At 38.2% G+C, this 13,252-nt stretch overlaps 1 protein-coding gene across 2 annotated transcripts in view; it reads right to left on the reverse strand.

Moving 5' to 3' along the window:
- The window catches only part of BRWD1 (bromodomain and WD repeat domain containing 1), an 85,796-nt gene that overhangs the window by 3,669 nt on the left and 68,875 nt on the right, over positions 1–13,252 (reverse strand). Inside the window, exons 37-39 of one of the 2 annotated variants that reach the window (XM_081086957.1) lie at positions 9,129–9,295; positions 5,426–5,652; positions 2,284–2,406 (exon numbers count right to left, since the gene is read on the reverse strand). In XM_081086957.1, coding sequence (XP_080943083.1) covers positions 2,284–2,406; positions 5,426–5,652; positions 9,129–9,295 — 517 coding nt within the window. Of the gene's footprint in view, positions 1–2,283; positions 2,452–5,425; positions 5,653–9,128; positions 9,296–13,252 lie in introns of both variants that reach the window. The other variant, XM_081086956.1, reaches the window with a different exon arrangement.

Raw genomic sequence — 13,252 nt, forward strand, 5'->3', positions numbered from 1 at the left:
AAGGAGATACTTTTCAATAAATGGTGTTGGGAAAATTGAACAGCACATGCAAAAGAACAAAACTAGACTGCTATCCTAAACCACACCCAAAAATTAACTCAAAATAGATTCAAGATTTGAATGTAAGACCTAAAACCATGAAACTCCTAGAGCAGTGATGGCGAACCTTTTGAGCTCGGCGTGTCAGCATTTTGAAAAACCCTAACTCTTGTGCCGTGTCACATATAGAAATTTTTTGATTTTTGCAACCATAGTAAAACAAAGACTTATATTTTTGATATTTATTTTATATATTTAAATGCCATTTAACAAAGAAAAATCAACCAAAAAAATGAGTGTCATAGGTTCGCCATCACTGTTCTAGAGAGCAGTGGCCGATGTGACTCAGTTGGTTGGAGCGGCATTCAGTGCACCAAAAGGTTGTGGGTTCAATTCCGTCAGGGCACATACCTAGGTTGCGGGTTCAATCCTGTTCAGGGTGTGTACGGCAGGCAACCGATCAATATATCTCTCTCACATCAATGTTATCTCTCTCCTTTCTCCTTCCCTCCCTAAAGTCAATAAAACATATCCTCAGGACAGGATTAAAACTTAAAAAAAAATGGGCATAGAAATGAACAGGTATTTCCCAAAGAAGACATACAAATGGATATGCATGACATGACTCATCATCAGGAAAATGCAAATCAAAACCACAATGAAGTTATCTCTTCACACCTGTTAGAATAGTTACTATCAAAAAGATAAGAAATAACAAGTGTGGACAAGGATGTGAAGAAAAGGGAACCCTTGTGTCCTGTTGGTAGGAAAGTAAATCAGTGCAGCCTCTTTATGGAAAACAGTAAAGAGGTTGCCTCAAAAAATCAAAACTAGAACTACCATATGATCCAGCTATTCCACTTGCAGATATTTATCCAAAGAAAACAAAAACAAGTCCAAAAGATCTATGCACCCCCATGTTCAATGCAGCATTATTTACAATAGCCACAATAGGAAACAAGCAAAGCACAGTGTCCATCAATAGATGAATGGAGCCTGGCTGAGGGGCTCAGTTGGTTGATATCATCCTGTGCACCAAAAAGTTGCTGGTTCAATCCCGTTGGAGCGTATATGGAAGGCAACCAATCATCTTTTTCTCTCACACTGATGTTTCTTTCTATTTCTCTCTCTCTCTCTCTAAGCATGTCCTTGGGTGAGGATTTAAAAAAAAAAATGAATGGATAAAGAAGATGTGATATATATACATAATGGAAAACTATTCAGCTACAAGAAGAATGGATTCTTGCCATTTGAAACAACACAAAGTGACTGTACGGGCATTATGCTAAATGAAGTAAGTTAGGCAAAGAAAAAGAAATACCATATGGTCTCACTTATATGTGAAATCTAAAAAACAAACAAAACCAAGTTCATAGATACAGAGAACAGACTGGTGTGTGTAAGGGGAGGGGCGGTTTGAAGGGGGTCAAAAGGTATCAACATCCAGTTATAAAATAAATAACTCATGGAAATGTAATGTACTGCATGGTGGCTATAGTTAATACTGTAGTGCACATATGAAAGTTGCTAAGCCCTGGTCAGGTAGATCAGCTGGTTAGTGTTGTCCCAACATATCAAGGTCTGTGGGTTCAATCCCTGGTCAGAGCACATACAAGAATCAAACAATGGCCCTAGCTGATTTGGCTCAGCGGATAGAGTGTCAGCCTATGGACTGAATGGTCCCATGTTTGATTCCAGTCAAGGGCACATGCCTGGTTGCAGACTCGATCCCCAGTAGGGGGCATGCAGGAGGCAGCCAATCAATCATCATTGATGTTTCTATCTCTCTCTCCCTCCCTTTTCCTCTCTGAAATCAATAAAAAAAATCTATTTTTAAAAAGAATCAAACAATGAATGCATAAATAAGTGGCACAACAAATCGATGTTGCTCTCTCTCTCTCTAAAATCAATCAATAATTTTTTTAAAAAAAAGAAAGTTGCTAAGAGAGTAAATCTTAAAAGTCCTCATCTCAAGAAAATAATGAGAAAAAAATCTGTAACTGTATATGGTAATGGATGGTAACTATAGACTTGTGGTCATTTCACGATGTACTAGTATACAAATATCAAGTCATTATGGTGAACACTTGAAACTAATACCATGCCAGATGTCAACTATACCCCAATTTTTAAAAAGTTTACAGGACTAATCATATGTAGATACATTAAATCAATAAACCATTCAGTGTTTAGCTTTTGAAACTCATGATATACATCCCTCCAAAGCACCCCAGGGTCTCTCACCAGGTCTTCTTTGTGCGGCCCGGGTTCTGGTCACTCTGAGATTGCCGCTTCTGGCCAGCCTACGGCGCAAGGAGGGCTCACGAGCTCTTGAACTCCCTTTGCTCTCCTCTGAACTCTCTGAAGCTGAGGACGATAAAGAGGGACCTAAGGAATCTTCCATTTCACTTTCTAAGAAAAACAAAGCATCAACAGTTCATTACACACATTCTCTTATCTTTACACACATAAGCAGTTACTTCATAACAAAAGACTTAAAGCAGATTCCTGAATACTTGAGTATATTTTCTAAAGATGTTCAAAAAAAACAGCTGATAGGGAGAAACCAAGATGGTGGCATAGGTAAACACCAGAAATTGCTGCCTCGCACAACCACTTCAAAAATACAACTAAAAGACAAAACGGACATCATCAAGAACCACAGGAAAGCTGGCTCAGGGGAAATTCTATAACTAGAAGGAAAGAGAAAAGCACACTAAGACTCAGAGGAGGTGCGGAAGTAAAGTGCAGAGATACAGAGGCGCACGCAGAAAGGGCTGGCAACTGAGAACACAGTTATCTTTTTCAATCAGGAGGGGGTCTCAAGCTCCCAACTGCTCTGAACTCTAGTTCCGGGCGAGTCTCTGGGGACCCAGACTCATATGGGGAGAAACTGGACTGTCCGGCAGCAGGCAGAACTCGAGGATGGCTTTCTCTCAGAGGTGCTTACAGCGATTACAGGGACGGGACACTGAGAGGAGGGGCCTCTTAGGGTAGGACTGAGGAGCAGCCATAGCTGCTTGCTTCACCCTGTTGATCCCCTGAGACCCCACCCCACCCAAGCTGTGTGCAGAGGCTTTTGCATATGAAAGGCCTGGCCCTTTGCAACCTGAAAATTACCTAACAAACTGCAGCTGGGTCAGAGAGACCAAGAACTTCCAAAAGACGGCCCAAGGCCCCACAGCAGCTTGCACTGCTTCACAGCTGGGCCTCAACTGGGCACCTCCAAACCCCAAACAAAGAAGAGGAATCTTCAGATCTCTCCATAGCTCCTGCTGGGTAGCCTTAGGCAGAGGCTAAATTAGCACCTCCTTAGAGATCCAAGAGCCAGTGTACCCAGTGGTCAGAGTGGGACCATCCAGATTACAACTCCTCAGATCCATAAGGGATACACTCAGGGGGCAGACTCAGTGAATACCAAAGCCCCACTGAAGCAAGTCTTGCCCCAGAAGGGTGTCTCCAGCACAGAAGTGCTCCCACTGCAGACACAGCTGATTCTCACAGCCAATTGGCCTGGAGGTCGATTCCTCCCAGTGATACCTACAACAATCAAGACTTAACTACAACAAGACTGTGCACACAGCCCACAAAGGGGTGCACCAAGAGTGTCCACCTCAGGTAACTGGGGAGGCTGAGCCACTGGGCCCTATAGGACACCTAGCACAGAAAGCCACTCTATCAACACAGGGAAGCATAAAAAATGCAGAGACAAAGAAACAGGCCACAAATGACAGAAATGGAGGAAAGCAAACTACAGGGTATAGAGTTCAAAACCACAGTTACAAGGTTTTTCAAGAATTTTCTAGAAACCGCTGATAAATTTAGTGAGACCCTTGAGGTTATGAAAAGGACCAACTAGAAATTAAGCATACACTGACTAAAATAAAGAATATTATAAAGAGTTCCAACAGCAGACTAGAGGATCACAAGAATCAAGTCAAAGATTTGAAATACAAAGAAGCAAATAACACCCAACCGGAAAAACAAAAAGAAAAAAGAATCCAAAAATATGAAGATAGTGTAAGGAGCCTCTGGGACAACTTCAAGCGTACCAACATCAGAATTATGGGGGTGCCAGAAGAAGAGAGAGAGCAAGATACTGAAAACCTATTTGAAGAAATAATGACAGAAAACTTCCCCTACCTGGTGAAAGAAATAGACTTACAAGTCCAGGAAGCGCAGAGAACCCCAAACAAAAGGAATCCAAAGAGGACCACACCAAGACACATCATAATTAAAATGCCAAGAGCAAAAGACAAAGAGAGAATCTTAAAAGCAGCAAGAGAAAGAAAGTCAGTTACCTACAAGAGAGTACCCATACGACTGTCAGATGATTTCTCAACAGAAACTATGCAGGCCAGAAGGGAGTGGCAAGAAATATTCAAAGTGATGAATAGCAAGAACCTACAACCAAGATTACTTTATCCAGCAAAGCTATCATTCAGAATTGAAGGTCAGATAAAGAGCTTCACAGATAAGAAAAAGCTAAAGGAGTTCATCACCACCAAACCAATATTATATGAAATGCTGAAAGGTATCCTTTAAGAAGAGGAAGAAGAAAAAGGTAAGGATACAAATTATGAACAACAAATACACACCTATCAACAAGTGAATCTAAAAATCAAGTGAATAAATAATCTGATGAACAGAATAAACTGGTGAATATAATAGAATCAGGGGCATAGAAAGGGAATGGACTGACTATTCTTGGGGGGGAAAGGGGTGTGGGGGGTGCGGGAAGAGACTGGACAAAAATCGTACACCTATGGATGAGGACAGTGGGGGAGGGGGGTAAGTGCAGAGGGTGGGGTGGGATCTGGGTAAAGGGGAGCTATGGGGGGGGGGGGAGGGGAACAAATGTAATAATCTGAACAATAAAGATTTAATTAAAATAAAATAAAAACAGCTGATAAATTTGGTATTAAAAGGTACATAATCAGCTCTAGCCAGTTTGGCTCAATGCATAGAGCGTTGGCCTGTGGTCCCAGGTTCGATTCCAGCCAAGGGCACATGCCTGGGTTGTGGGCTTGATCCCCAGTAGGGGGCGTGCAGGAGGCAGCCGATCAATGATTCTTTCTCATCATTGATGTTTCTATCTCTCTCCCTCTTCCTTCCTCTCTAAAATCAATAAAGAAATATAGAAAAAGAAAAAAAAACATTTTAAAAAAAGTACATAATCAGCATTTTGAATCGTTTGTTCTCTTATTTCTGGAAGTAGCATATTACTCCTGCTTTGGATTCAGAAAATAAAGTGTATATACTTAATAAACAAACTTCCACTTAAAAACTTAATTAGCCCCCCTTTCTACTCCCTTCTATTATGAAACTAGCAGTATTATACACCTGAGCGCTCAGCAGTTGAATAACATAACATTCTACTTCTCACCAGATAATGTAGAACCATTTGTTAGAGTGACAGGTCTACTTCTTCTCATTCTTTCTGATGATCCTGCTGAATCTGAAGAGTCCTCAGAAGAAACACCTGAAGAGACACTAGCACGTGTCTTGTGGCTTGCAGAATAAGCTGCCTGGCTTGAGGTAGACTGAGTAGGAGAACCTACCAACTCAGGAATTACTCTTATCTGAGATTTTAAACGCTTCTGCTTGGTATTTCTGGTCAGAGATATGAACAAAAGAAGCTGTATTTAACAAAACAGAAAACACCTAAATAAAAGTATATTATTACTTTAATCTGATAATAATTTTAGATCAAAATATTAAAATATGTTATTAACATCTTTTTCTGGCATGGATTACTATTAATATTCTTACTTTAAATTTGATATTGTTTTATCACAAATTGGAGTAATGAACAAATGATCCAAGTAACAGTTAACAGAAAATCACATTGAATATGGTTCTTGGGATTAAATGCTTAGGGAGAATCAACATTTATGTAATATAGGCATTTTTCACATTATAAATCTGAGTCTCAATATGACCCAACTTTCTCTCTAGTTTCGAAACACAGTATAAAATTAAGAGAAGACATCAACAAAACCTGAACAGAAAAGAAAAAAGGAGGGTGGGGGAAGTAAGAGAGGGTAAAAGAGGAATCAATGGTGATGGAGAAGACTTGACTTGGAGTGGTGAATACACAATACACTATACATATGATGTATTATTGACCTGTACCCCTGAAACCTATATAATTTTATGAACCAATGTCACCCTAATAAATTCTATTTAAAATAAAAAAAAGAAAGAGGCCCAACTGGTGTGGTTCAATGGTTGAGCGTGGTAACCTATGAACCAGGAGGTCACAGTTTGATTCCCAGTCAGGGCACATGCCTGGGTTGCAAGCTCAATCCCCCAGTGTGAGACGTGCAGAAGGCAGCCAATCAGTGATTTTCTCTCATCATTGATGTTCATCTTTCTCTCTCTCTCCAAGTCAAGTCTCCTCTCTCTCTCTCTCTCTCTCTCTCTCTCTCTCTCTCTCTCTCTCTCTCCCTCCCTCCTTACCTCCCTCCCTCTCTGAAAGCAATAAAAATATATTTAATTTTAAAAAAAGAACAGAGGCAAAAAAGAGATCAGAACAAATTAATTTTGTTAATCCTCACCTGAGGATACATTTTCCCATTGATTTTTAGAGAAGGGAGAGGGGAGAAGGGGGTGAGGGGAGACGGGGAGAGAGAGACAAAGAGAGAAAGAGAAAGAAACATCAATGTGAGAGAGACATCGATTAGTTGCCTCCTCGAACATGCCCCAACTGGGGCCAGGGATCAAACCTGCAACACAGGTATGTGGCCTTGACCAGGAATTGAACCCACGACCCTTTGGTCTGTGGGCTGACACTCTAAACACTGAGCAACGCTGGCTAGAGCTGGACAAGCTAATTTTTTTCTAATACATCTTTGGATTTACATCATAGATCTGGGTAATACTCATGTTGAGATAATCCTCTTTTCCTTTCAAACAAAAACAAAGGGCTTTTTTGGAATATCTAAAGCATTTGAGCTAAAAGATAACCACCATTCATTAAAGCAGTAACTGTTTATATCATCATAATCAAGAAAATTCAAGCTTTATGTCAAGACAGATTTTAACTTCCATTAATAACAACTGGAGGCAGACCAGTGAATACAAAAAAAAATCATTACATGCTTATACTTATCATAAATATAATTTTTAACATACACAAATGAGTAGTACCTCAAGAGAAAAAGCTTTCCTTTCTTATCCTATATTCTTCTGAACTGTTAAGACTCTTTTTCGGTTCCAAGAGAAAGCAGAGTTTTTAAAAATAGGCAAGCCCTGGCTAGTGTGGCTGAGTTGGTTGGGCATCATCCCTGGCACCAAAAAGTGGCTGCTGGTTTAATTCCCGGTCAGGGCACATGCTCAGGCTTTGGAACCAGATCCCCGTGGGGGGCACACAAGAGGCAGCAGATTAATGCTTTGCTTTCACATCAATGTTTCTCTCTCCCTCTCCCTTCCTCTCTCTCTTAAAAAGAAAAATTAATTTTAAAAAAAACTTTTTTAATATATTTTATTGATTTTTCACAGAGAGGAAGTGAGAGAGATAGAGAGTTAGAAACATCGATGAGAGAGAAACATCGATCAGCTGCCTCCTGCACATCTCCCACTGGGGATATGCCCGCAACCCAGGTACATGCCCTTGACTGGAATCGAACCCGGGACCCTTCAGTCCGACGCTCTATCCACTGAGCCAAACCGGTTTTGGCATTAAAAAATTTTAATAACAATAAAAACTCATACAATAATAAATCCAAACTGGGGGTCATTTTATAAAACAAATGGCCTATAGTCTTAAAAATGTCTATCAAGAAGACAAAGGTTACAAGTAAATTCCAGATTAAAAAAAGACTAAAGAGCCTGGCCAGTGTGGCTCAAAGGTTGAGTGTCAACCCATGAACCAGGAAGTCACCAGTTTGATTCCCCGTCTGATTTAATAGCCAACTGCAAATAACATATAAAGATGTAAGCTATAGGACAATAGCACAAATAACTGAAGAGAACTAACCTACAACAAAATTCTTTTATCTATGAGAATTAAATAGTATTAAACAAAAGTAGATTTTTTTTTTAAATATATTTTATTGATTTTTTTACAGAGAGGAAGGGAGAGAGATAGAAAGTCAGAAACATCGATGAGAGAGAAACATCGATCAGCCGCCTCTTGCACATTCCCCACTGGGGATGTGCCCGCAACCCAGGTACATGCCCTTGACCAGAATCGAACCTGGGACCTTTCAGTCCGCAGGCCGACGCTCTATCCACTGAGCCAAACCGGTTTCGGCCAAAAGTAGATTTTTAAAACAAAACAAAACACTAAAGTAGATTGTTTTGAATTGAAATGCATAGTGTAATCCCCAGAACAACCATGAAGAAACCCATCAAGGGTAGAGTACACATTCAAACCATATATGAAAACAAACTGAACAACATCAATTTGCACATTCCAATACTCCAAAATACATGTAAATTTTATATCAATGTAAGCTACATCATCAAAGACAGAATATAAATATTAAATTATGAAGAGAATAAACCCTGCATTTTATAATTCTTCTTTACAACTAATTCTCAGTAAGAAATATGGTATGTTATACCTAATAGATGTTTTCTCATAAATATCAAATGCTCAAAGTCCATATACAATAATCACTTTACTCTCTGCATTAAAAACAAAAAGTTCATTATGAAAATATAAATGGTACCTTAAATAACCCTTTATGCCCTGGCCCAGGTGGCTCAGTTGGTTGGAGCATCATCCCATGCACCAAAAGGTGGCAGGTTCAATTCCTGGTCAGGGCACATACCTAGGTTGCAGGTTCAATCCCTGGTCAGGGAGTACAGGAGGCAACCTATCAATGTTTCTCTCTCAAAGCAGTAAGATAAATAAATAACACTTTATAAAATTCTTTTACAATTGATGATTTTCATTAAATGCTTTAAAAACTTACATAATTGCAAATCAATGAACAGAATGTTATCAAGCCAAAAAGGGACTATTCTTTTCTAAATGTTGTCTAAAATGATTAAGAATCGTTTGCATAATAAAATCAAAGACATTATCACAACCTGAAATTTTACAAAGTTGCATAGAAAGCTGGCAATAACCAATTTACCTGGTACTTTTATTAGCCTGATTGAAACGGTTACAATTTTGCTGTCTCCTGAATCTCTGGCTTCTTCGAAGTTTTTCATTGAATTTTTGACTAATTTTAAAATCAGAGGAGATTTTCTTCATTTTTTCTTCAAATAAGGCAGACAACCTCAAGGTCATACTGTAAATCTGCAAGAATATAAAAGCAAAACTATAACCACAAAGTAACTTTAAAAGTATTTTTCTAAATGAGAATGTACTCATTGAGGCTACTTATAATCTTTTATATTAGTGTTACAGATAATGGCTCTTACTGACTTTATCTATTTCCCACCCCTTCCCTTCAATGACTTCTACAAGAGTCTGCAAGAAAGAGCAACTATCTTGGCTTTTCCCATTTTCCCATCTACATGGACAAACCTACATGTAACCTTTTCCAAAAGTTAGATGGGAAGTTTGTTGGTTTTCAAATTGCTACTGAGGCAGCAAAAAAGCAGTGTCTCCTTGAGGCAAGGGAACTTCTCACCAGTCTCTACTTGAAATCTGAATGCCTTTGATGACACTTAGATCCAAATCTGAATTACAGACAAAGAATACCTTGCATCTGGCAGAAAGAGGAAAATATGGCCTAAAATTTTACTACAAATGAAAGATTGTGTTTTAACTATTTTTATAATTAAATAACATCAAATCTTGGAAAGAACAGCAATGTGATGTTAAGCACTACTATAAGCAACATTTGGTACAGCTATGTATTTACAGGAAGTACTCTTTACTCGTCCCAATCATTCCTGAGAATTAAGTGCACAAGTCTAATGTTCCAGAGCTAATTATGAATCACTGATGCATGAGTGATTCATACTAGAGAACCTTTAAAAATGCTTCATATATCTACCATATAAATATATCTGTAAAATATATGTGAAATTTGCAATCCCTGATCTGATTTTTTAATGATCTTTAACAGTTATTTTCAGTATTGTGCATATGTTAAACTTATTCTTTTCACTGAAACCTGAAGTCTAGTATAAGTCACCAATTTTAACAATCATATTGTTTGAAACCTCTGATTATCTTATCACCATTTTCATGTTTTCTCATTAGCTTTTATGTAAAATTCAGTAATACACTTGAATTGAAAATAAACATTATTTAACAAAAGTGGGTGCTAAAATTATCAGCTCTTCAATATGAAGAATGGCATATATAAAAAAACCCGTTAGCGCCGAAACCGGTTTGGCTCAGTGGATAGAGCATCGGCCTGCGGACTGAAAGGTCCCAGGTTCGATTCCGGTCAAGGGCATGTACCTGGGTTGCGGGCACATCCCCAGTGGGAGATGTGCGGGAGGCAGCTGATTGATGTTTCTCTCTCATCGATGTTTCTAACTCTCTATCCCTCTCCCTTCCTCTCTGTAAAAAATCAATAAAATATATTAAAATTAAAAAAAAAAACCCGTTAGCATCATATACAATGGTGAAAGACTAAAAGTCTTTCCCTGAGATCAGGAATAAGACAAAGATGCCTGCTTTCACCTCTGCTATTCAATAATGTGCTTTAAGTTCTAGTGAGAGCAATTAGACAAGAAAATAAAATTATCATTCAAATTGGAATGGTAGAAGTAAAACTATCTCAACTTACAGATGACATGATTCTATATATAATAACACTCTAAGATTCCAGTTGAATTAGTTGTGTTTCTAATACACCAACAATGAACAATCAGAAAAAGAAATTAAGAAAGCAACTGAATTTCAAATACCATCTAAAACAATAAACTGGGAATAAACTTAACCTAGGAGGTGTTAAGACTTGTCACTGAAAATTACGAACACTACTGGAAGAAATTAGACCTAAATAAATGGAAAAAACATCCCCTGTTAAGAAATAGGAAGACTTAACAGAGTCAAGATGTCAATACTGCACAAAGCAATCTATACATTCAATGCAATCTCTATAAAAAATTCAAAGGACTTTTTTGAAATGGCAAAAGCTATTCCTCAAGCTCACAAAGAATTGCCAGGGACCCTGAGTAGCTGAATCTTGAAAAAGAAAATAGTGGGAGGACTCACACTTCCTGATTTCAAAACTTACTACGAAGCTACAGTAAACAAAACATTGTGGTACTGATGTATAGATAGATGGACACACAAACACATACATATAATGGAATAGAATTGAGTGCGAAAATAAACCTATATATCTATGGCCAACTGATTTTCAAAAATGGTGCCAATCTGAATGCCTTTGATGGGAAAAGAATAGTCTCTCCAATAGATGGTGCTGGGACAAATGTATTTCCACCTCACACCATATACAAATATTAACTCAATAGGGATCAACTTAAATATAAGAGCTATACCACAAAACTCTTAGAACACATAGGGGTGAACATTTATAACAATGGATTTGGCAATGGATTCTTAGACATGAAACCAAAAACACAAAATACACATGCACACAAAAGGTAGACGGGACCTCACCAAATGAAAACTTTTATACATCAAAGGATATTGTGAACAAGTGAAAGGACAAACTACAGAATGAGAGAAAATATCTGGAAAACATTTGACAAAGATTAATATCCAGAATATATGAACAAATTCCTACAACTCAACAACAAAAATATCCAATTAGAAAACGGGCAAAGCACTTGAATAGGTATTTCTCCACAGAAGATATAGAGTGGCCAATAACCATACACACGTGAAAAGATGCTCAACATTAGTGTATTGACTATATTCTGCATTCTTGATGCTCTGGCATTAGGAAACTTGATCCTGGAGAGATTGCCCCTCCCATGGCTAGCTAATTCCTCGAGATAGCAAAGAACTCTTAAAAACAAACATGCCTGATACACAAAACAATCCAGAGTTCATACCTCTATCCTCTTGATAAAACTCTCACATATCAAGCCAATATTCCATTCCCCCCATGCTAAATCACACCAGGAACCAGACACCTAGAGACCACCCCTATAGGCCAAAGCTATGGGAAATATTCAAGCTAGCCAATCCTAAACTTTACTTTGCACCCAGCTTTGCATCCTGCGAAAACCTCAAACTACAGGCTCTGCGCTATAATCTTCCCTTTCCTGGCCCCTGCCTACTGACCAAAGCTGGTGCACCCCCATGGGGCCCTGCATGGTGAGGTGTGCCTCATTTCTAGGAATCTGTTAGTATAAACTTCTTCCTTCATGGCAGTCATCTCCAGATCTGCCTGTCCTACCATACCTGATTAAAATAAATCTCAGGTGCAATTTGTTATAAGTAATAAGAGAAATGCAAATCAAAACCACAAGAGTAATACTTCACACTCACTAGGATGGCTACAATTTAAGAAAACACACTGGCAAGGATATGGAGAAATTAGAATCCTCATACTTTGGGGAGGGAATATAAAATGATGCAGCCATCGTGGAATACAGTCTGGTGGTTCCTAGAAAAGCTAAACATACAATTACCCTAGGAACCAGCAATTCCACTCTTATATATCCAAGGAAACTGAGAGCAAGAACTCTTACAGATACTTGTATTGCAATATTCATTGCAGCATTAATCACAATTGCCAAAAAATAGAAATAACTCGTGTCCATCAAGAGATAAATGAATAAACAAAATATCATATACCCAACCCATACAATGGATAATTATTCAGCCATAAAAAGGAAGTTCTCATACTACAACTTGGATGAACCTTTAAGACATTATGAAAAGTGAAGTAAGTTAGACACAAAAGGACAAACTGTATTATTCAACTTACATGAAATATCTAGAATAGGCAGATTCTTAAAGATAGAAAGTAGATTAGAGACTACCAAGGGCTGAGGCAAGGGAGAATGTGGAATTAATTGCTTAAAGGTTACGGAGTTTCTGTTTGGAGTTATGAAAGAGTTTTGGAAGTAGATAGCAGTGACAGTTAAACAATATTGTGAATATAATTAATGCTACTGAATTGCACTTAAAATGGTTAAAATTATAAGTTTTATGTTATATAGATTTAACCACAATTTTGAAAACCTGATAATGTAGTATATCAGAAACCATTAAATTATACACTTTAAACAGTGAGTTGTATGGTATGAATCCTCAAACATATATTTAAAACAAAAGAGGAAGCCTGGTCGGCGTGGCTCAGTAGGTTGATTG

The sequence above is a fragment of the Myotis nattereri genome (genome assembly GCF_964212035.1).
Source record: "Myotis nattereri genome assembly, chromosome: 3".
NCBI lineage: Eukaryota > Metazoa > Chordata > Mammalia > Chiroptera > Vespertilionidae > Myotis > Myotis nattereri.